The sequence below is a fragment of the Leptodactylus fuscus genome, chromosome 2, assembly GCF_031893055.1.
Source record: "Leptodactylus fuscus isolate aLepFus1 chromosome 2, aLepFus1.hap2, whole genome shotgun sequence".
Classification (NCBI taxonomy): domain Eukaryota; kingdom Metazoa; phylum Chordata; class Amphibia; order Anura; family Leptodactylidae; genus Leptodactylus; species Leptodactylus fuscus.
The window spans coordinates 112,449,674-112,475,449 of NC_134266.1; the positions used below are offsets into that span (position 1 = coordinate 112,449,674).

Here is a 25,776-nt window from a genome sequence, read left to right on the forward strand (position 1 = left end):
CATTAAAAAAAATGTCACGTTTTTTGGTGCATTTTTTTACACGTGTAAAAAAATGTCATTGAAGTCAATGGGAGTCTTATTTTTACACGTGTATTCTTTACAAGTGTATTGTGCCAAAATGAGCGCGGGTTTACTCCGTGTGAATGGACCCTTAAGCTGAGGCCCCACATTGTGGAAACGCAGTTTTTTTCTTGTTGCAGATTTTGTTGTATTTTGTTGAGCCAAACCCAGGAATGGCTGCAAAAAGAACAGGAAACTTATATAGGAAGTACTTCTACTTCTACCTTCTACTCAATCCACTTCTAAGTTTGGCAAAAAAAAAAACGCAGCAAAATCTGCAAGAGAAAATCTGCGTTTCTGCAATGTAGGGCCTTAGCCTAAGGATCCATTTGGGTCTCAGGCTAAAACTGGAATCAACAGAAACTTTCTAAGCTGTTTCCACAGCATGGGTTGCATCTTCCATGGCGGTTTTTTTTTTTTTCTTCTTTTCAATTACATGGCTTTTTTTTTTTGTTTTTTACATTTTCAGCTTCTTTTTTTCCCAAACAAATGTTGCTAGATCTAGGTCTGGCATTTTTGTTTAGACATTTTTCTATAAATTTCACTAAAGGAAAAAAAAAAAAAAACCATGGGGGAAAAAAAATCTGTAAAAATGCTGTGTGAACAAAAAAATGCCAGAACAGCCAAAAATATTGCGTCTCATAGTACCAGAAAAGTGAGTGAGATTCTGGTTAATCTCATTTGCACACTGCGGGTAGAAGAGAGCTGTGGAAAAATGCTGCATGTTTATTTTAGTTGCAGAAATGCAAGAGTTTTTCCTATAGAATTAATAGGGGAAGCAAGAAGGCAGAAAAAAATTCAACATGTTTTGCATGTGTTTTTTTTCTGCAGCTAAGGCTTTGTTAACATCTGATTTGGTAATCTGTTCGGGGGAGTCCGCTTAGAGACCCTCCTGAATGGAATACCAAACGTACTGGGAAGCAGTGTGCAGTGAAAGCACACGGACCGCGTAGACTATAATGGGGTCCGTGTGCTCTCCGCGTGGTGTCCACATGGAACATGCGGACAGAAAAGTAGATTGTGAGCATTTTCCCTATATATTTATTAGGAACAAAATAGAGAAAAACGCAGAAGTGAAAAACAGCTGAAAAAAAACACAAAACATTTTCAGTTTTTTGGGGGGATTTTGCATAGCATTGGCTTTTGCTACTCATGGCCTTCCCCTGAGGAAACACTCTCCATTTTCCTATTACAGCAGGGATTACAACAGTGGTCTCCCTTTTGACCTGTAGTTACAACATGCCCCTTCATTCCCCTCTTGTGGTTGCTGCTCTGCCCACCCTTTTAACAGTACTCTGTTGAGACTCCCATTGACTTCAATGGGTTCCGTTTTCCGCGCGGAACCCATTGAAGTCAATGGGAGTCTTTTTTTTCAGCACTGAGTCTGCCATGAGTTATCGTGCCAGAATCAGCCCAAACTTACTCTGTGTTAATGCCCCCTTACAGTTATGTTGCCCCCACTTATCCACAAGTAGTCACAACAGAGAAACTAATGTTCAGTATTTCTCAAAGTATGTCAGTTCAAGACCAAAACTTTTAGCACTGGGGGTGATTTTGATTTTCATTTTGTCATTTGTTTTTTATACTCTGCAATGGTGAACATTTTATTAATATTTTTCCTTTTCCTTTGCTTTTCAGGCTTTCCATCAAGTGAGTATTCATCATGCTGCTACCTGCTAATAGTTAAAAATGGATTAAAAATGTGTGTGCCTATATATATATATATATATATATATATATATATATATATATATATATTGGGGAAGTTAGCAAAATATGCCGCAAACTGGTTTATTTAGGAAAAAAACAGGAAAATAAATAAACCTTAACTTCAGACACAAAGTAAATAAAACAAAATACGGCCTTAACTTCAGGCAAAAAAAAATAAAAACCTTCTGGTCTGTGCAACTAAATAAACAGAAGTGATAACCTAACTATACACGTGGCTTACTTCCAGCCATACGAACAAAACAAGCGCAATATTGTCTCACCAGACTCAGGGTTACAGAACAAAACCATACACCTCCTTTCACCTCATATAACTGCACTGGAATGCAGGATCTGCAGCCTTTTCTGGTCCAGTAATGAGCCCAGGATCTGCACCTGGGCTGAGGCCTACTCCAGATCCGCCCTGGACCACATATATGTCAGAACCCTGGGGCAGATATACCTGACTCCAGCCTGCCGTCTTCTGCCTGTCACCTTCTCACAATATCTATCTATCTATCTATTAGATAGCTTATAGCATTAAAACTATAAATATAGTTAGCATTAAATGGATTAACCAGGATAAAATGATCTACACTAAGCTACTAAACACCCTCCCCCCACCTACCTTCTAACTTACTTACTTTACAAAAATTATATATTTAGCAGAATTTTCAGATTTTTCAGTGAAGTTCTATCTCCCCGTTTCTGGAAATGTAACACGACCAATACTAACCAGTGGTCTCTGGGCATGGGTGATCACTTCCTTCTGTGGGGTGGCCTTTCGTCCTCTTGATGTCTGCATGCCCAAGCGTGTGGGGCTGGCTCCTCCTCCTGTTCTTGTCGTCCACCGGCCTCCCACGCCTGTGCAATAGTTACACGTAGAAATATTTATACATGAATTATTAATTTAAATAACTGTCCAAAGCAACAAGGATCTTCTTTGTGTGCAGAGAAAAGGCAATTCAGACATTAGAGGTGGTCTATTAGGCCCCCAAGTATATTGAGCTGTCAGCACTGTGTTACAGAGCACATTACAGTGATAAACAACATTCCTTTATTTGTTATTTATGTCACTTTTGTAAATGTTATGCATATGAGGCAGTTGGTGCACTGGGGGTGGGCCTTCAGCTTCCTCGGAGCACTGCTTTTGCCACTCAGACCTTTAACATCTATCTGTGCCACCCATTTCAGTAAGCGAATTGATCCTTCCACTGCAATAGTGTCACCCATCATATTTAAGCAGCAAGAGCAGCGCTCACAGAGCTGAATACCAACCCCCAGGCCACCATCTGTCTTAATTACAGAAGACTTCAAAGTTGTTTTTCACCAAATTTCGCAAAAGTGACAAACACAAAGGTACAGATACAGGTACACATACAGTAACGTGCTCTGTAACACAGTGGTGGAAGTACAATCCGCTTGGGAGAGATGATAGACTGCCTTTAAAGAGAACCTCTCCCCATAAGAATACAGTGCAACTTGCAGACAGTATGTTATAGAGCAGGAGGACCTCAGCAGATTGATATATGATTTTGTGAGATACGATTGAGTTATTTCTCTGTTTTCCCGTGCTTAGGAGTAATAACTATCCAGTGGGTGGTCTTAACAAGGAAACCCCTCATGATTCCACAGATTGTAAAAGTAATATACTGTGATTTTTTTTAAAAAAACATACATTTTTGAAACCTTTTTTTCTGTAGCTCTTTTTTCTGCAATGTGTATTTCTGCTATAGCCATATATGCTCAATTCCGCAATAAGGGTTCTTAGCAAAAACCATTTTTCGAGCCAACCAAGAATAAGCTATCCTTTAGGATGTAGACCATCTGTGTGAAGAAGCAGTGGGGCTTCATGAGTGCTGCTTCCACTCCATATACCAAGTGCTGTCATTAATTTCATGGCCGGTTTGCAGCTCAGCCCCATTTATGTCCATGCGGATGAGCTGTGATACCAAGCACAGCCTTTGTAGAATGCGCAGTTCTGTGAAAAGAGACTGAAACAGGTTAATACAGCAACAGCCACTCAATTTGCTTTGCAGAAATGGTTTGTATGATTCACAGCTTATTTATTAAGAGTTGTAGACATTTTCTGAAAATTCCTGCTCCTTACCTGACAGATGAGTGTGGTTTATCAGAAAATGGACATCTCTCATCAAAAAAAAGGGCATAGTTTAAATGCAAGCCATGCATCAAAATTTTGAATAATTTTTTCTCATATTCTAAGCCAAGTCTTAAGTGGTTTAAGGTTAGGGCTAGTTCACATGGGGCACGGGATGGCGTATTTTGGTCCTGATTTTGACGCGGGAAGCCGCATCAGAATAGGGTCAAAATGCGCCTGCCACGACTATTGCGGCTTCCGACAGTCACGGCTTCCCACTCTCGGAGTAAGCCCAAATGAATGGGCCTAATCCGGAGGGTGCGCCGAAGCGGACGCCGGGGCTGAATCAGCTGCGGAATCTGCCTGAAGAAAGGGCAGCTTGCTTCAGTGAGCTAGCGGTCTACACAGACCTCTATTGTGAGGGGATTCTGACATGGATTCAGCGCCAAAGTCCGCCCCCTCTTGCCCCATGTGAACGAGCCCTTAGAATAGATGGTCTAAACATGTGCCCGGTTCATTAAAAAACATTAGACACTTTAAGTCCAGGGCCCCCGTGGCGGAAACACTGCAGCGTTTTACAGTCACAGCAAAGTGGATGGGATTCTAGCAAATCCATTCCCCACTTTGCGTTAAAATACGTGCTGTGGACACGATGGTTTTGTAAATCGCAGCATGTCGATTATACCTACGGAAATGCCGACGGTTTCCTTATAGGTATAATTGCAGCAGAAAGTCTGCAGAGGAAAACTCTGTGAACTTTCTGTCAAAAGTGATGTCCCCCCACGCCAAAGGTTGTCCCCACAGTTTCATATCCCCAGCTGTATATGTCAAAGAGAAAAACAAACTTAATACTCACTGTCACTCCTCTCTGGTCTCAGAGTCTTTAAGCAGTAACAGATACGATGTAAGTGAGATCATAGTTACATAGTAGATGAGGTTGGATGAAGACACCAGTCCAACCTATAACCCTACAATCCCCTACAATGTTGATCAAGGGGAAGACAAAAAACCCATGAGGCTCATGGCAATTGCCCCATTTCAGGGGAAAAAATTCCTTCCCAACTCCAATCTGACAGTCAGTATAATAACCCTGGATCAACGTGCCCTTAAAATCTAACCATAACCATAACCATAGTCCATAACATATAATATTTTTATTTTCAAGAAAGGCATCCAAGCCCTCTTTAAACTTGTTTAATGAATCCACCATCACCACTTCCTGGGGCAGAGAGTTCCATAGCCTCGCTGTTCACTAAATCGTGACTCCTGCTCCCAGGACACCTGGAACAAAGACAGTGGTAGCGTGGTGAAGCATCACTGGCTTCAACTCATCAGCATCCTCTGGATGCTGAAGAATTAGTGCAGCAAGGACCCACTGCCTTGGACTGTCCTGCTGTCCAAAAAAAGGGTCCCCGCTAACATAGGACCTCTTGCAAGTGCACCATTGGCCCACTGGTTAAAGCGGCCCTGGGCGTGAGTGTAGCAATCTTCTCATCATACTACTTTAATCTATCCTGATCGGGTTGTGTTCACACGTGTTTTAAAAATAAGAACTGCATCGTTTTGAGCAGAAATCTTTTAGACATACAGTAGGCAGGCATTTCTCTATGCTATTATCTTTGGCTACTGAAAGAACAGGTGCAGATGCATGATCTCATACGAAAATTGGGAGGGGGTGGGGCTAAACTATAATGGAGTCTCACTGACTAAAAAGGAAACAGTGCAGCCCTATGCAGTTCCGCAACTAGGAATAGCGGGGTCCTGTGGCGAACTTTTGACATGGGCCCCCCCTTCCTGACCAACACCTTGACCGACCGACCCCCCTCCGCCGCATTCCTGCACGCTGTGTTATGTCCCTCAGTGGCCCCTGCACACAGTATTATACCCCATAGTGGCCCCTGCACACAGTATTATACCCCATAGTGGCCCCTGCACACAGTATTATACCCCATTGTGGCCCCTGCACACGGGATTATGCCCCATAATGAACACCCATGATCAATTATTATACTCTGGGGTATTTTCAGACTCCAGAGTATAAAAATGGGAGACCGAGGGGAGATACAGACATAAAAAAAAAAGGTTACTTACCTGTCTCCGGCTACACTGCAGTCTTTGGTGGTTTTGGCCATTTTAATAACACATGGATGTCACATGACATTTCATGCCATCCCTCCATCTGCCCCCAGTTTCATGTCCTCCCCTCCATCTCTGCCCCTAGGTTACTGTTGCTCCTCAATTGCTCCACACCACACATACATACACACTCACACACAGACACACACTCTCCATCCTGCATCTCACATCCCCCCTCCCCTTCAGTACAATACAATATAATACAATACACAGAGCGCCCCCTGACTACTATTAGACAGTCATTAGTAACAGCAATTGCAGGCAAGTATGAATACGAACAATGTGTAGAGTACTGATCCATCTACTGACACTCACTTCCCCCTCCTCCTAATACACAGATATCAGGACACTGTCCTCTCCCCTCCTCCACACCACACATACATACACACTCACACAGAGACACACACTCTCTGTCCTGAATCTCACATCCCCCCCCTGCCCTTCAGTACCTAGCACCACATCTCTCCTTCTCTTCATCTCTTCCAGGACTGCATGGGCTATAAAGACACGCCCGCCTAGTCATGTGACGGCTGACGTCACGCAAGGTCCTTCAGCACAAGCTTTCCCCGCTCTTATCGCAGTTACAACAGTTTATCTGTTATAAGAACGGGGGTAGCGGCTGTCGCCGGGCCCCTAATATCCTGGGCCTGTGGCAGCCGCTACCACGGTAGTAACTACCGTGCTCGGGGATCCGAAAAGACCTCCGAGTATAATGATAGCAGCGGTAGCGGCTGTCACCGGGCCCCTAATGTCCTGGGCCCTGTGGCAGCTGCCTCTGCTGCTATGGTGGTAGTTACGCCACTGGCCCTATGGCATAGGTTATACTAGGGCATTAGTTAGGCAACCTTCAGCACTCCAGCTGTTGTAAAACTACAACTCCCAGCATATACTTGCTCTTCTGTTCTTGAAAATACAGGAGCTGTTTATAAAGGTAGATTTTAACTCAGTTGTAGTCTCCATTACTAGTATGTTGCTCAATTTAGCTACTACCCAGAAGGGCATATGTGTCAAGTAAGGAACAATTACATAACAAGGAAGGGGGGGGGGATTTAGTTATGTATATTCACACTTTGAATTTAAAGAGAGAGAAAATGTGCAGCATGCACAGTGCACTGTAGAACATTTCCAAATGATACTTAAATGATGCCCCCTTTGATCACTCCCAGTCCCTTTGTTCTCCCATATATATATATATATATATATATATATATATATATATATATATATATATATAATGTCCCTTAGTTTCCCTATACAGTATCATGCCCCCTTGTAGCCCTCATAATCCCCACACATTACAATCCTCCTCTTGTGGACCTCACCAATTATAATATTCCTGTTGTGGCCCGCACAAAGTATAATGAATCCTTATGGCCTCAACAAAGCAGAATGGGCCCCTTTGTGTCTCCCACACAGTAGAATGGCCTCCTTGAGGCTTCCATACAGTCACATGTCCTACTTCTGACCACCATAGCAAGATCCAAGAAAAAAAGGAATGCAATTTAACTTTGCTACCTCAGCTCTGTAAATAAATACATGTTAGTGGACTATCACAAAAAAGAAAATATTAAATGTAAAATACAGTCCTATGAAAAAGTTTGGGCACCCCTATTAATCTTAATCATTTTTAGTTCTAAATATTTTGGTGTTTGCAGCAGCCATTTCAGTTTGATATATCTAATAACTGATGGACACAGTAATATTTCAGGATTGAAATGAGGTTTATTGTACTAACAGAAAATGTGCAATATGCATTAAACCAAAATTTGACCGGTGCGAAAGTATGGGCACCTCAACAGAAAAGTGACATTAATATTTAGTAGATCCTCCTTTTACAAAGATAACAGCCTCTAGTCGCTTCCTGTAGCTTTTAATCAGTTCCTGGATCCTGGATGAAGGGATTTTGGACCATTCCTCTTTACAAAACAATTCAAGTTCAGTTAAGTTTGATGGTCGCCGAGCATGGACAGCCCGCTTCAAATCATCCCACAGATGTTCAATGATATTCAGGTCTGGGGATTGGGATGGCCATTCCAGAACATTGTAATTGTTCCTCTGCATGAATGCCTGAGTCGATTTGGAGCGGTGTTTTGGATCATTGTCTTGCTGAACTATCCATCTCTGGCGTAACTTCAACTTCGTCACTGATTCTTGAACATTATTCTCAAGAATCTGCTGATACTGAGTGGAATCCATGCGACCCTCAACTTTAACAAGATTCCCGATGCCGTCATTGGCCACACAGCCCCAAAGCATGATGGAACCTCCACCAAATTTTACAGTGGGTAGCAAGTGTTTTTCTTGGAATGCTGTTTTTTTGGACGCCATGCATAACGCCTTTTTGTATGACCAAACAACTCAATCTTTGTTTCATCAGTCCACAGGACCTTCATCCAAAATGAAGCTGGCTTGTCCAAATGTGCTTTTGCATACCTCAGGCGACTCTGTTTGTGGCGTGCTTGCAGAAACGGCTTCTTTCTCATCACTCTCCCATACAGCTTCTCCTTGTGCAAAGTGCGCTGTATTGTTGACCGATGCACAGTGACACCATCTGCAGCAAGATGATGCTGCAGCTCTTTGGAGGTGGTCTGTGGATTGTCCTTGACTGTTCTCACCATTCTTCTTCTCTGCCTTTCTGATATTTTTCTTGGCCTGCCACTTCTGGGCTTAACAAGAACTGTCCCTGTGCTCTTCCATTTCCTTACTATGTTCCTCACAGTGGAAACTGACAGGTTAAATCTCTGAGACAACTTTTTGTATGCTTCCCCTGAACAACTATGTTGAACAATCTTTGTTTTCAGATCATTTGAGAGTTGTTTTGAGTAGCCCATGATGCCACTCTTCAGAGGAGATTCAAATAGGAGAACAACTTGCAATTGGCCACCTTAAATACCTTTTCTTATGATTGGATACATCTGGTTATGAAGGTCAAAGCTCACTGAGGTTACAAAACCAATTTTGTGCTTCAGTAAGTCAGTAAAAAGTAGTTAGGGGAATTCAAATCAATAAAATGATAAGGGTGCCCATACTTTCGCACCGGTCAAATTTTGGTTTAATGCATATTGCACATTTTCTGTTAGTACAATAAACCTCATTTCAATCCTGAAATATTACTGTGTCCATCAGTTATTAGATATATCAAACTGAAATGGCTGTTGCAAACACCAAAATATTTAGAACAAAAAATGATTAAGATTAATAGGGGTGCCCAAACTTTTTCATAGGACTGTATATCAAGATATGATATAGGTACAATTAACACTTTGCCATATAAATCTAGATAAACAGACAACCATAGAACTAACATAAAAAACTAAATATATTGATCATAACATGAATAATGTCATCAACAGTGGCTTGCAAAAGTATTCATACCCCTTGTCACCTTACAACCACAAACTTAAATGTATTTTATTGAGATTTTAATTGACCAACACAAAGTAGCAGATAATTGTGAAGTGGAATGAAAATGATACATTATTTTCAAAATTTTAATCAAATAAAAATTTGATTATTCATGCATAAATAGTCTATGGGAAGGCCAGAAGAGGTTAATAAAATAATTTTCACTAACAGGATTGTCTTGTCAGTACAAATTATATTTAAAGATGGTGTATATAGACGAAACTGCTCTATTGCACAACATACAGACAAATTAGATTGTTGGCAATGAGAGAGTTAACTGTCCTGCCTTTGTAATTCTATATTTAAAGCAGGAATGTAGCAGCACTGCTATACCCTCAGCGTCTCACTCTTATCATCTCTCTATTGAATTCTAACATTGATCTGTCTATGTAGTTGTTTGATTCTCTAAGTTCTAGTCCTCTAACTATTGCTGGCATTCTTGTTGCTTTTTTAGAACTGTTCTCTGTATGGTGCAGCGAGATGTATCATAGATGTATTTGTATGTCCACCATTACAACAACTAGAGCCTGATCCTGAGTGCACAACCTTATATAGTCCATATGACATTATCACTGTAAGGTATCCACCTACCTCTGTCTATTGTCAGGTGTTGCTACAACGTCACAGAGAGTGTCTGTGTCATATACACATCTCCTCTGTATTTCCTGGCCAAACATTTTCTTTTCATCCGACACAAATTGACATTTGTTCAGTTTCATTAAAAACTGAACAATTTGGAATATTCGGAACAAAGTTGGATTGTTATGATGTGGTTCCCCATTTCTTGCACACACCTTTGTTTGCTCAGCCTTCTAGCTATTGAACAGTTGGGAATTCCTATAGATAAAGGTGAAAGTGTGGACTTTTATCATGGCACACGTTCAATTATAATATCTTCCAAGACTGAAGAAGTTCATCAATATCAGATCAGATAAGGTCCAACACTTGAACCCTGAACTAATCAGGAGATGCAGGCACTGGATATATATGAATATATGGCTATATACTAAGATATGGCTGCTGGAAGCAACCCTGCTCCTATTCAAGTGAATGTGAGAGGTGGCAGTTCCAGACACCACTGCTAAAGTGTGCTTCAGCTTATTTGTTTGAGATTCACGTGTTGGACCCTAACCCATCTGATACTGATGCTGATGACCAATCCTGACCCTGGACAACCCATTTAGTGGCAGAATGCTCTGAATTTAAAGAAACTGCTATAACATTATATCAGCTGAATTCTTTGAACTTGACAGAGAGCTGAAACGAAGAAAACCAGTCTGAAAATAGGATGTTTTTCAATGGGACTCAAATGAAGGATACTACTTCCTGCAGTTGGGTCATTGCCATGGAAACCTTTGGGGGCTCAATGATGTCATGGGCTTCCAGCCATCTGATAAGGGGTTGGCGGACATGATCTGAGTCCTCTCAGCCATTCCTTGTATACTGATCACTGCTAGTGATGATCTAATAGGCACTATTATCTATGATCTGCATATAGAGGAATGCTATGAGGAAATAGATCATGTTATCCCAGCCTTCTTCAGACACGGTGGAAAAAAGGGTAAAGAAAATCTAGTAAAAGTTAAAATAAAATAAATTAAATTAATAACAAAAAAGTACAAAAAAAAATTGCATCTGAGCTCACCCTCTATTTTCTGTGATGTAGCTTTTGTAATAATATTATGCATCCATATCACAGAATATATATTATATCATTACTACCTGTCATTGTACTACCTGTAACTGCTGTTACACCTACAAATACAACTTTGTTCAAGAAGACTTTGTGCCTAGTTTCAGATCCCACATACTGGTTAAAGACAGGAGGTACCATGATTAAAATGGTAGCCTTTCTTTTTGTTGATGAAATAATTGGGGCAACGTGTGCTGTGTAACAAGGCACCAACAAAGGAGGTTTCTGAGGATCTCCGAAGCTGTGCCTGCAGCATTATTTCTGTCACCTGGCTATGTCACCCATTCAAGGCTCGGGACTAGCCCCCACAGTTGGGAAATATTTGTAGTATGGTGGATTAACCCCTTGGAAGCCACATTCAATAGTGATCACAGCATCCAGGGCAAGATCGCCATCCCTTGGTTCTCTCACGATAAGCTTGCGGGGTTTGAGGGGTGGCCATGGCAGCCAGGAGGCCGAATAATGGCCTCCTGACTGAATATGCACATAACACATTGTGAGCCTATGAGCGTTGTACCACAATACTATATATTGCAGTACATTGTACTACCGTAGGGGTTATGAGATCCCAGGTTCAAGTCTCCTTGTGGGACAGGTAAAAAGTACAATTTGCTCTGCAAATAAAGCCCTTATATATTTCCATCAACAAAACAGTAAAAAAGGTATAATTGTTAGAATGCAGTGACCCCAGGAAAATCCTTTATTCTCAAAAACTGACCTTCTATTTGTAAAAGCTGCAAAAATAATAAAGTCAATATAAATGTGGTATCACTGCAATCCTAATGACCTGCCGGGCAAAGTTGTCATTTCATTTTTATTGCATACCCCCCCCCCCAAAAAAAAAAATAAAAAAAATGCAAAATTCCATGATAGAATTGTATGTTATTTCACATGGACCCCCACAAAACATTAATGAAAACTAATCAAAAAATATATATGTACCCCAAAATGGTGAAAAGTTAAAGTACAATTTGTATTTTACAGAATAAGCCCTCACTTAGCTATTTTGACAGAAAAATAAAAAATTTAAAATTTTGAAAGGCAGGGAAATATGAAGGAAATTTTTTGTAAGGAGAAATATGAAATAAAGTTACTCAGCATAAATGTTCAAACTACCCTGCGTCCTTAAAGAGTTAAGGTCTGCACAGTCTTGCAGCTTTACCCATTCAGTTTTACTCATGTGGACATTAAACCTAAAATTTAGATGGAAAAATCTAAGGGTATGTTCACATGGAGATTTTTGCAGGCGGATTTTGAGGCGGAATACGCCTCAAAATCGGCCTGCAAAAATAGCTTCAATGGGAGCCACTTGCTTTTTTTCCCCGCTAGTTAGTAGCAGAAAAAGAAGCAACATGACCTATTTTGCCGTGGATCCCACGGGGGTGTCCGCGGCTCGAGACACGATCCTGTTTTAGGCGCATTCATTCGGGCCTAATCAAGAGCAGGATATCGCAACGGAATGCTGTTGCCCTGCATCGGCATCTCATCGCGGCTAACCAAACCAAAAAACCACACGGTAGAAAACTCGTGTGAGTGAGCCCTAATAGTAGAAGTTAATTCAATATTAGAAATGCATTATATTTGCAACCTGCCTACATGTGGTTGCCTTTATATGCACAATTATACAATATAATCGTGCATTCATTGGCGGTTGTATGAAGGCAGGCTGTTTTTAACCTACCCCTCCATGAGCATGCATTCTTATAGAACAGAGCTATATTATATAATCTTTTCTTATTTATTTTTTTTTACAGATGCAAAAACATGCAACGATTGTAACTCCACTAATGCAGATTGCAGTGTGAAACAAGGCTACGTAGTATGCTCTTGTAAAAGTGGTTTTGCTGGAAATGGCCTAAACTGCACAAGATTGGTATTTTGTGATAATACATGCTGTCCTCCAGGATATAAATGGGACCTTACAACAAAAGCATGTGTGGATATTAATGAATGCTCAGATAACACATTGAACACATGCCTCAGTCCATCTCAGTGTACAAACAAGAATGGAATCTACTTTTGCAGTTCATCAGTGAACCAAGCATGTCCTACTAATATCTGTGATAGTAATCAAGATTGTGTGAAAACTGCAAATGGAAACAGCATAGAATGTCTAGATCCATGTACCCATTATATATCCATTGATGGTTCCCAAAGGCTTTACACTCTGAATTCTGTTGGAAGGTTTCCAACCGACAGATACTTAAATGGCTGGTATCGCTACATGAATGGTCTAAGATTAAAAGAAGGATTTGTTGGTGCTCTGAAATGTGGGTCTGTTGAACCCTATACACTGACTAGCCATCCTGCTCCTAGTGAAGGTATAAAATCAATTAATCTTTTATCGAATGGAGTGACAACGAACGCAACTGGACCAAGTATTCTAGTGAAGGCTTGTGCTGGAGGATACTATGTGTACAAGTTTCCTGGCCTGATGAAGTATGAAGTCTATTGCACAGGTGAGTTATTAGGTTTGCAATAACTGGCCCTTCATAAAAAAAAACAAAAAACTTTCTAATTATTTGTAAAAAAAGTAATGTATGCAAATTAACAATGATATCCACCTTAGGCTGAGGCCCTACTTTGAGTAAATGCTACGTTTTTTGCTGTTGATTTTGTAGCGTTTTACGTTTTTTCAGCCAAACCCAGTAGTGTCTGCAAAAGGAATAGGAAATATATAGGAAGCTCTCCCTTTTGCTCAATCATGTCCTGGATTTGGCTAAAAAAAACTAGCGAAATCTGCAACAAAATAAAGTGCATTTCCACATGGTGGGGCCTCAGTTTTAGTTTAGGTTTTTACACTGCTTTTTTTTACCAACTACACACAGTTATGAGAAGCACATGTTCAGCATTTCACCTATATACTAATAGTGTTTAACCCCTTAAGAACACAGCATAAAACTACCTAGGCTGAGGCCCCACGTTGCAGAAAAACTGATTTTTTTTTTTTGTTGTTGTTGCGGATTTTATTTTTTTTTAGCCAAAACTAGGAATAAATTGAGCAGAAGAAGAAGTATAAGTGCTACCAGGATAATTCCCATTTTTTCTGTAGCCAGTACTAGGTTTTTCTTCACAAAACGCAGCAAAATCTGCAACAAAAAAGCAGCATTTCTGCCACGTGCGGCCTTAGCCTTAAGTGATTCTGAGCTTTTTTTTTCTTTTTCATGACACATTGTACTTCGTGTTAAGGGGGCATTCACACGGAGTAACGCCGGGCGTGTATCACAGCCGTACATGCCGGCGTTACGGCAGACTGCCGAACACTTCCCATTCACTTCAGTGAAGTGAATGGGAAGTGTTTGGCAGTCTGCCGTAATGCCGGCGTGTACGGCTGTGATACACACCCCGCGTTACTCCGTGTGAATGCCCCCAATGGTAAATTTTGGTCAATTTGTTTTGTACTTAATTATGAAAAAATAGGAAATTTTGAAAAAGATGCAGTTTCCAAATTTCAAATCTTTCATATAGAAAGTCATACTACCCAAATCACATCATAAATATAATTTACCATATATTTGCATCAGTGACCTAACTAGGAATGTCGAGGCCCCGTGGCAAACCTTTGACATGGGTCCCCTCCCGACCGACACCGAAGACCCCAACCAACCCCCCCCCTGCATTCCTGCACGCACTATTATGCCCCATAGTTGCCCCTGCACACAGCATTATACCCCATAGTGGCCCCTTCACTCAGCACTATGCCCCATAGTGGCCCCATCACCCAGTATTATGCTCCCTTGTGGACACCCATTAACAATTATTATACTCTGGGGTGTTTTCTTTTCGGGTGCCATGTTGCATTTGCAAAGCCCCTGACATTACAGAACAGTAAAACTACACAAGAAATGAAAATGAAAATTTACTTTTTCTTTCTCTTTCTCCCAAATTTTTCATCTTCACAAGGGGTTATAGGAGATAATGCACTCACAATTTGTTAAGCAATTTCTCTTAACTACGAAAATGCTTTTGCTGTAAACCGCTATATGGGCACATGGTGGGACAGATTTTGCTGTGATAGCTTTCAGGAACCATGTCTCATTTGCAGAGCCCCTGATTTTCAGAACAGTGGGAACGCTCTATATACCACGCAAATTTGGAACTAGACCCCCCAAGAAATTAATCAAGGGATATAGTGGGAATTTTGATCCACAGGAGATTCATAGAATTGGGCAGTAAATTTGGAATATGACATATTTTCCAATAAAAGGTTTCTTTAACCCCAACTTTTCATTTACACTTGGGGGTAGTGGTACTGGTAGCGTGTATAGAAACAAGAGTGCCACCATCACCATGATCACGGTCAATACAAGGGCATTGCTCTTGTCCTTATACTTGACCAATAACATATTTTCATTGCACAGTGTAAATCCCACACTATATTTTCACTAACTCCTAGCATTGGAGGGCATTCTGGGGGCTCAATTCTGGTGTCCTTTCCTTCATAAACCCTAAACTTGTAGGTGTACCCTGAGCTGCTTTCACACAGTTTGTACATGTAATTGCCATACCGTGCCCTCTTACTAGGCAGATATTTGCGGAATTTTGGCCTTCCTTTGAAATTGATCAGGGACAACTCTATAGATATGTTCTGATCAGGGATGTATGCCTCAGATTTTGAATGGTCTTCATTAGTAGTTCGTTATTATTATAATAAAGAAACTTTAGGATAATTTCTAAATGGACCCCGGTCTAGATGAACTGACTTGTACCGGGCAGGGTTATAATACAGAAACTTCAGGATAATTTTGAAATATGCCCTGGTCTAGATGGCTAGTTATGGATAAACTGACTTGTACCGGGCCAGGTTTGACCCAAATATTCCGAATTGTTTATTTTATGATTCTGAGAGAATAGAATGGCACCAGGACACCCCAGATATACAAGGTACCAGGGCACCCCAGGTAACTATTGGCAGCTTACAGGGCAGCTGAATTACTGTTCTGTACTGTTCTAATTCCGGAGGGAGTGACATGAGCAAGGCAGTGTCCTTTGTTTAGACTGCTTTCTGTGGCCACCATTGGTCAGTGTGAGTCTTGACAGAAAACTGGTGTAGAGAGAATTATGAATTCCTCCTACTTCGAAACCACAGATTTTTACAAGCATTTGTAATGTGCCTTTTCTCACATAAGGGACTCAAAATACAGAAAGAGTTGTGGAATTAGTGGGTGCCACACAGGCACTCATCCCCAATACTCCCAAGGGTCAGGTTTGTTTGTTTTTTTTGTTTTTTTGTTTTTATCACAAGAAGCCAATTTACCTATTTAGTATATTTTATCCCTTGAGTCCTTTGAAACTTTATTGTGATAGATATCTAAATTCCATATAAGGCTGGGTCCCCACGTAGTGTAAACGCTATGATTTACTGCAGTGTTTTACAGTGCCTGCAAAGTGGATGGGATTTTGGCTAATCCCATACACACATTGCATAAAAATATATGCGGTAGACATGCTGCGATTTTAAAAACTGTAGCATTTTTATAAATGGCAGAATGTCAATTATATCTAAATCAAAAAGTCCACAAAGGAAAACTCTGCAGACTTTTTTTTTTGTAGATTGTGAGCCCCATATAGGGATCACAATGTACTTTTTTTTTCCTATTAGTACGTCTTTGTAGAAAGGGAGGAAATCCACACAACACGGGGAGGATACACAAACTCCTTGCAGATGTTGTTCCTGGCAAGATTCAAACTCAGGACTCCAGCACTGCAAGACTGTAGTGCTAACCACCGAGCCACCGTGTTGCTCCTACAGACTTTCTGAGATAAGCGCTGTAGGATAAAACTGAATGCGAATCCGTCGTGGTTTTTCCTGCAGTGTTTTTTGGCAGTGGCTTGCAACGTGGGACCTTAGCCTAAAGGTTTTCTTTTTGTTGCCTTAGTTCTTACTGCCACTCAAGTAAAGGATGAGGAGGGTGTGTGTTGGGGCTCTGAAACCTTGAGTTGAACAAGTGCAATATAAAAAAAAAAACAAAACACCTTCTTGTGAAATACAGGTATTGTTTGCTCTGAGCCATTTAAAAAGGGCTGAAAGAGGACTAATATCTGGCAAATTTAACTGTTTCAAGAGTATGAATAAACAGATGAAGTTTTACAGATTTTGTGCCCGAGGGCACCTAAACATTACTTAATCTCTATAGAGAAGTCGGCTTCTCCCAAAGGTAAGCTTAAAAAAAGGGCTTTATATCACATTCACAAACTCCAACTCTTTGTATTGTTTAAAGGGGCTCTATCAGCAAAATCATGCTGATAGAGCCCTACATATGCATGCATAGCCTTTAAAAAGGCTATTCAGGCACTGTAAAAGTTAAATTAAACTACCCCGCCGTTTTAAAATAATAACTTAAAAAAGAATGTTCTCTACTTACTGAAGGTGCACGCTGGGCGGGCATTCAGGGTGCGCCGTCTTCTTCTTACCGCCTCTTCTTCCTCTGACGTCTTCGGGTCCCGTCCTCCTCCGGCGCTTGCTCGCGGACACTGACAAAAAAAAAAATAGCCCGGGCGCATGCGCAGTAGCACGCAGCTTCTACTATGGCTACTGCGCATGCGCCCGGGCTATTTTTTTTTTTATCAGTGTCCGCGAGCAAGCGCCGGAGGAGGACGGGACCCGAAGACGTCAGAGGAAGAAGAGGCGGGGAAGAAGAAGACGGTGCACCCTGAATGCCCGCCCAGCGTGCACCTTCAGTAAGTAGAGAACATTCTTTTTTAAGTTATTATTTTAAAACGGCCCCTTAGAGCCCCTTTAATATGGAACTGCTCCACTGATTCTAGCACAGTTGGAATTTTTTTTTTCTAACCATAACATTCTACAGCAATCTATGCTGTTAATTTCAGCACTCAATTTGTTAATTGATAGAGGATCATTAGCATAGCGGTCCCAAAAATAAATATACAGATTGCGCAGTAACAATGAGAACTAGAGAAAATATTCCAACTCTGCTAGAATCAGTGGATCAGCACTAGGGTTGAGCCGATCTTGAAATGTCAGGATCGTTTTTAAAATCCAATTTCCAATCATTTTCCATTCGATCCCGATCCCAATTCCGATCCTAATGCAAGTCAATGGGATTTATTTTAATAATCGAAGATCGGATTTTAAAAACGATCCTATTCACTACACCGCATGGAGTGTCCACGCTGTGTAGTGATATAAAAAAATCCCTCAGCTACTTAGCCCCCCTGCTGTCTGCTTGCCTGCACAGATCCTCTGCCGCTGCCGCTCCCCATTCTTCTCGGTGCGGTCCTCTCTCATTGACATGCCTTCAAAGCGCCGTGTGTGCCCCCACCTCCCTAGGCTAGTGTTAGAGATGATGGGAGTAGGCAGGGCTTGTTGTGGCTTAGGAGAGCGCTGGCAGGGGAGACGTGAGTGCATCACTCACGTCTCCCCTCCCAGTACCCCCTCGCAGTACCTACGCCACAAGCCCCGCCTTCTCCCAGCATCTCTAACATTAGTCTAGTTGAGGCGCGGGTGCGTAGGGAACTCTGAAAGCATGTCAATGAGAGAAAAGAGTACGTGGAGAGGCAGCGGCAGTGGATCTGTGTAGGTAAGTTGAGTGAAGTTCGTGAGTAGATAGATACTATCTACTCTTCTGTTTCCTCCTTGCTGTGCCATATACTGGACTCTGCTACATCTCCATAACTGTACATTGACTTATCTATCTACTCGTCTGCTTCATCCCTGCTTTACTGTATACTCAGCTCTGTAACATCACAGATGTAGCAGAGCTGAGTATACGGTAAAGCAGGGACAAAGCAGAAGAGTAGACAGACAAGTCAATGTAGAGTAATATTTATCTACTCGTGAACTTCAGCCATGGCTTATTATATGGCGAGTGCCTCGTCGTCTTCACAGCAGCGCAGCACAGAGTGATTTACAGCAGCCTGACACTCTTCTGCTTCGTCCCTGTTTTACCTACATCTCAGATGTAGCAGAGCTGAGTATACGGCACAGCAGGGAGGAAACAGAAGAGTAGTACACTCTCATAGGAATGAATGGACGCAGCCGGAACGCAGGGGGTTAAGCGGCTGGACGCCGGCAAAGTCTGCGTGGCGGCCGCTTCCATTCATTCCTATGGGTGCATGCTATTCGAAACGGAGTTTTGAATAGTACTCGCTTATCTGATACTATAGCTTCTCCCATAATAATTGGCCAGTAGCCAAGCATTGTGGGAAATAACCTCCGACCTCGTTCCCGCCGGAAAAGATCAGGATCGGAATTCCAAACGCGATCGTGAAATTTACTCGATCGCCAATCAGAATCCAAACATTTCCCATCCCAATCGCTCAATCCTAATCATTACCTAATCTAGGATGCAGAGAGCTGGAGTTGGTAGAAGTGGTCTCTTTTAAAGGTCATTCAGGGTTCACCACTGGTATAATGGAGCATTACATGGAGCTAGTACCATCTCTTATCTCTTTGCAAATATATTATAGAGTTACATAGTTTAAACATATCCAAGAACAAATGGTGACCAGCTCAACAGGAGAATTAGGTTATATAGTAAAACATTAAAAAAAAAAACCTAGCACTGAGAGTAAACCCTGCTAAAATGTAATCTTTATTCACTCCATGTTAAGAAATAGTGCAAACAATGAATACAACCAGCATTGCTGGGGTTTTGCATTTCTGAAAATAATCTTATAGCCCTTCTTATTTTAAAGAAAGTGGTTATTACCCCAAAATGTCATTGCTGTGTGGTTACGCTCACTCAATCTCAAAGTACAGTCAGGCTTCAGACCCCTTCACACCACAGAAACTGCAATAACCAAAGTCTCCAACAACCTTCTAACTTCCAAAGAGTCTGTTCTCCTCCTCCTTGACATTTCCTCTGCCTTTGCCAAAGTTGACTCTTCCCTCTTGTTACAAACGCTCTCATCTCTTGGCATCACAGACTTGGCCCACTCCAGGATCTCCTCATACCTCAGAAGCGCATCCAGTGTCTCCCACTCGCACACCACCTCCTCTCCACACCACCTTTTCGTAGGTTTCCCCCAAGGCTCCCAACCTAGGAACTCTTGTGTTCTCCATTTACACCCTCGACCTTGGCCAACTCATAGAATCTCACAGTTTTCAATACTATTGCTGCAATGACAACTCTCTGGATCAGACATTACCTCTCTGTTATCCAGATTTGCTGATTGATTAGCAGCCATAGCCTCCTTCCCCTCCTCCCAATCTCTCATACTCAACATGGACAAAAATGAGTTCATCTTTTTTCTATCTCACACAGCATCCCTACCTGACCCATCTATCAAAGTTAACGGGACCACACTTACCTTAGTCCCAAGGGCCCACTGCCTTGGAATAACCTTTGACTCCAATCTATACTTCGGGCCACACATTCAAACCCTCAATATCTCCTGCTGCCTCCAACTCAAGAACATCCATCAAATCTGCTCATTCCACACCCCTGAAACTACAAAAATTCTAGCCCACAACCTCATAATTTCCCACTTGGACTACTGTAACACCCTTCTCTATGACCTGCCAGTGAAAGCTCTCTCCTTGCTCCAGTCCACCTTAAACAATGCAGCTCACTTACTCCTCCTCTCCCCCTCCCTTCATTGGCTACACATCACCCAACAAATAGAGTTCAAGATGTTAATTCTGTAACCTGTCCCCTCCATAAATCTATGACCTAATCTCCCGCTACCTGCCCACACGTAACCTCTAATCTTTCCCATACTCTGGGACTCATTATGATATTACATAAAAGAGTCCACCACAATGACAGGCTTCAAAAAGATCTTGAAGACTGACCTGTTTAGGAAAGCCTACAACCTCCAATAACACTCCTGTCACAACACCATCTGAACAGCCTCTCCCCTCCCCTACTGTTTCCATCCCTCTTCCTTCATAGATTTTAAGCACTTTGGGCAGAGCCCTCAATCCCACTGTGCCACTTGGTCACTGTCAGTATTGTACTTGTTTTGTATACTATATGTACTGCATGTAAACCCTAAAACGAACAGCACCATGGAATTAATGGTGCTCTATAAATGAATGAATGATATTTTTACTGCTGTATCTTTGAAGGAAGGGAGATCCTTACAATAGTATACTGAACTTCTTAATATTTGTGGTATTCATTGAGTGGTTCCATCTCTGCCTGATGAGAAGTGTATCCTTCATCCCTCCATATTCTTCTAAATAAGCAGAGAGACCATAAAAATACAGCCAATGAGGTTAAACTGTGGTTCTTTGGCTGTAACGGTGTAGCAAGAGTTTATCTATTCTTCAGCAGTGGTCATGATAGAAGTTTTTGATGAAATTATTTGTGGAACCTGACAGTCATCATTTTTAAACAGTATCTGCATAAATAGTTTAGAGAATGGCTGCACTGTGGTTTTGAAAATAGCAAATGATAAATTATGTATGTTTGACTTAGTATCAATAATTGTGCAAATTTGTATTAATCATTTCAGGAAAGCTGCCAGGACATAATTAATGCTCCTTCTGTATATAATATTTAATATTAATATATACATATATATACATATATTGCTTGAAAGTAATAAGCATATTTTATTCTTTTGCAGATTCCTCTTCAATTACACCGACGACAACATCGACAACAACCACTACTACAACGGCAACAACGACAACATCCACTACACCCACTACAACAACAACAACAACAACCACTACTACCCCAGCAACTACACCTTCAACTACAACCACACCAACAACAACCACTACTACCCCAACTACAACCACACCAACAACAACCACTACTACACCAACTACAACCACACCAACAACAACCACTACTACACCAACTACAACCACACCAACAACAACCACTACTACCCCAACAACTACACCAACTACAACCACACCAACAACAACCACTACTACCCCAACAACTACACCAACTACAACCACACCAACAACCACTACTACCCCAACAACTACACCAACTACAACCACACCAACAACAACCACTACTACCCCAACAACTACACCAACTACAACCACACCAACAACAACCACTACTACCCCAACAACTACACCAACTACAACCACACCAACAACAACCACTACTACCCCAACAACTACACCAACTACAACCACACCAACAACAACCACTACTACCCCAACAACTACACCAACTACAACCACACCAACAACCACTACTACCCCAACAACTACACCAACTACAACCACACCAACAACAACCACTACTACCCCAACAACTACACCAACAACAACCACTACTACCCCAACAACTACACCAACTACAACCACACCAACAACCACTACTACCCCAACAACTACACCAACTACAACCACACCAACAACAATCACTACTACCCCAACAACTACACCTTCAACTACTACCACTGAAACAACAACCACTACTACCCCAACAACTACACCTTCAACTACAACCACACCAACAACCACTACTACCCCAACAACTACACCTTCAACTACAACCACACCAACAACAACCACACCAACCACTACTATCAGTTCTACACCTCAATCTACAACATTAACAACCCCCCAAAGTACAACAAAAACACCATGTACAAATACAAGCACGCTGACACCTGTGATACCAACCACGAATCCTTTTGTAGGGAACATAACTGTCGCAGATGTGAAAAGTAGAAGTGCATTAAGCGTTCGCATTTTAACCCAGTTAATAAACAACCAAGAAGTGAAAAGCCTGGAAATAAATCAAACTACTGTTGTTGACATTGTGATGAAGACAATTAGCCAGACTAAAATCTACAATAAGTTCACAAAAACTGTTTCCCCTACCTCAATATTGATTGTTGTTGGTAGTGATGGTCCCCAAACCTTTAGCAATGTTACTGATACTACAAGCACTACAACTGAAAGCACAGTCCCAAATACTGAACCAGTCCATCCAAATTCTTACTGTAGTACACCAGCACATAGCAACACTGTCACAGAGTCATCTTCAGTAGCTGGAAACACTTGCTCCAAGGTCACATCAGCCTCTACCACAACTACAGTTACTACCACTGAAGAAGTCATTGTGCTAGGCCCTACCGGATTTGCCAAAAGCTGTACTTTCCATTAACATTTTTAAAATCTTATTGCCACAGTTTTCTTTTCCTTTCTTTCTTGTTCACAACTGAAGCAATACAATCTTCCATCTTTAATCTCTTTTAAAAACCGATAATAGACATAATGTGACTCTAATGTGTATACAGAAGAAGCAAGATGAGGTACACTTAGATTTTTATCCACTGGAGTAAGTAGAATGAATTACAGCAGCCAGAGATCTAGAAAACTGTTAGGAATTGATACAGAAAGTATATTGGATTTTTTTTTAAAATGTAGATTGTGAGCCCCATATAGGGATCACAATGTACTTTTTTTTTTCTTCCTATCAGTATGTCTTTGTAGAATGGGAGGAAATCCATGCAAACACAGGGAGAACATACAAGCTCCTTGCAGATGTTGTTCCTGGTGGGGGATTCGAACCCAGGACTCCAGCGCTGCAAGGCTGAAGTGCTAACCACTGAGCCACCATGTTGCCCCTTTGGAAAATTGTACTTTTTATGAGTAAGATTTGTCTCTCAATATTAGTCTAAGTATGGCCAACCCCCTTGTATTGAGTTCTGCATTTATGAGAATGTTGTTCTCATGAATAATACAGTAGGCTCTACACAACAGCCAAATAGATGTCCATGAAGTCTTAAAAAATACACATCTCACCATATACACACACAATGTTTAGTATTTTACTCAATAAATAAATATAGGCTAGTTATATTGTCACTGTAGTTGATATGACTTCCATATGGCTACTAAATTATCAAGCCACACTGCGTAACATTTTGTTTTGAGATTTTTTGGTAAGGATTTTTGGAGATGAGATGATTAGAAGGGTAATGTGGAAGCCTTATCCATCTGACTAATAATTTGTCTTTTTTGCCAATAGAAATCAATCATAACACAGCTTTAATATCTTAGCATGTTCTTGGAAAATACAAGCTATGCTGTGATTAATTGCAAAGGCAGGTTTTCTTTTAGACAGTATAATAAATCAATACCTATATTTCCTATATCTGTTGTAACAAGTTATCTTTTCACCGTAGTGTCAACATTCTATCTATATGGCTTTCCCATTTATGTTAAAAATTCTATTGGGTGTAAATAAAGGTTTATTTCTTGCAAAGGTTCTCTTTGTATATTTTTTATTTGGTTCCATTCGTTCTGTTTCAGCTGAGTGTTAGTTGGCACTTAAGGCTAAAGCTAGATGTTGTGGAAACACATAGTGCCAATCTATAAACTGGAAACATTACATTTAAAACATTGGTTTTTTGCAGCACAGATTTAGACAGTTTGGTTTGTGGACGCCATTAGACTGTTGCAGAGCTCCTGAAATGCCAGTAAAGTAGAATTCCAGTGGCTACAAGTGGCAGTACCACCCTCCAAATTTTTAAACCTTCAGAGGGTCATTTTCCATTTCATAAGGAATGCTAAAAGTCAGCATATCCCTAGATCGGTGATGCTGGCAGGGAGGGGCAATGGGGGCTAGGTAGTCCCACATATTCTTCACTACTATTGGGTGACCCATCTGCTGCATCCTATTTTGGGCAGCACTACCTGCATATACCAAATGGGTTGAAAATGAAAAACTATAGCTTGCGCCCATGCATCCAATGCCTTCACCCCCTCCTTTCTCTTGGGTCTTTTGAGGTTCACAGATCCATTTGTATTAATTGTAGAAAACTGTTCCCTTTAGTCTGTCAATGCTTTTCTATGGTCTCCTGTTCAACTCATTCTTCAAATATGGTCTGCACTTGGCCCACTGCAGGCTTGTTTAGACTTGCCATTATAATCGACCCCGCTTACTTGAAGCCTAGACCTCTCAACTACCTCATCTCTACACTGGGCCTCCCTATCTCAGAGTGGCTCCATTACCAACAGGTCATTCACTTTATATGCTCCCTTTATGGTAGCCTAACAGTCGTACCTCCTTCTAAATTTTAGAAGCTTCTACAAAGGCCTGATTTCTGCCATACACCAAATTCTTTCCCTCCTAGATGATAGAGATCCACTAACCCAGGGGTAGGGAACCTTGGCTCTCCAGCTGCTGTGAAACTACAACTCCCAACATGCTCCATTCACTTCCATGGGAGTTCCAAGAACAATAGAGCAAGTATGCATGCTGGGAGTTGTAGTTTTGTAGCAGCTGGAGAGCCAAGGTTTCCTATCCCTCCACTAACCCATCGATATACATCCTGCTGGGAAGTCACCATGGACAAATCATTATTTTCTTTGTACTGGCAAATTCCTCAGCCTAAAAATCCTCTACCTGTGTGACCTTCCAGGAAACATAATATGACTATTGATGCATTGGTATCACATGCCGGCCCTTATTCACTTTTTGGACCAGGCCCTCCCTTCTACCTGCTGGCGATGCTTTTCTCCAGTGGTTACCCTATATCATATACTAGCAGGAGGACCTGGAACCATTTTTTGTTTGTGTAATGGCCCCATAAGAATTGCCCAGTTTTGCACGGACGTATTTTGTATGCAGTTTCTGTGTGTGTCCATAAGCATCATGTGATCTTCTGTATCTCAGTTACAATATCAGTTAAAAACCTGCGATGAGTTGCTATGAATACCTGGAGTAAAGCTGTGTGAATGTGACCTTGTGTAACAGTGTCATCCACAGCACCCTGCCCCTTT

At 41.3% G+C, this 25,776-nt stretch overlaps 1 protein-coding gene across 1 annotated transcript; it reads left to right on the forward strand.

Annotated features, from left to right (window-relative positions):
* The first annotated feature begins 1,492 nt into the window (after positions 1 to 1,492).
* On the forward strand, positions 1,493 to 23,153 carry LOC142196180 (uncharacterized). The gene is made up of 6 exons (XM_075266401.1): positions 1,493 to 1,571; positions 1,699 to 1,710; positions 12,854 to 13,558; positions 21,636 to 21,839; positions 22,251 to 22,266; positions 22,444 to 23,153. The coding sequence occupies exons 1-6, from the start codon at positions 1,493 to 1,495 to the stop codon at positions 23,150 to 23,152; spliced, it is 1,725 nt and encodes a 574-aa protein (XP_075122502.1). The 3' UTR covers position 23,153.
* Positions 23,154 to 25,776: the final 2,623 nt, after the last annotated feature.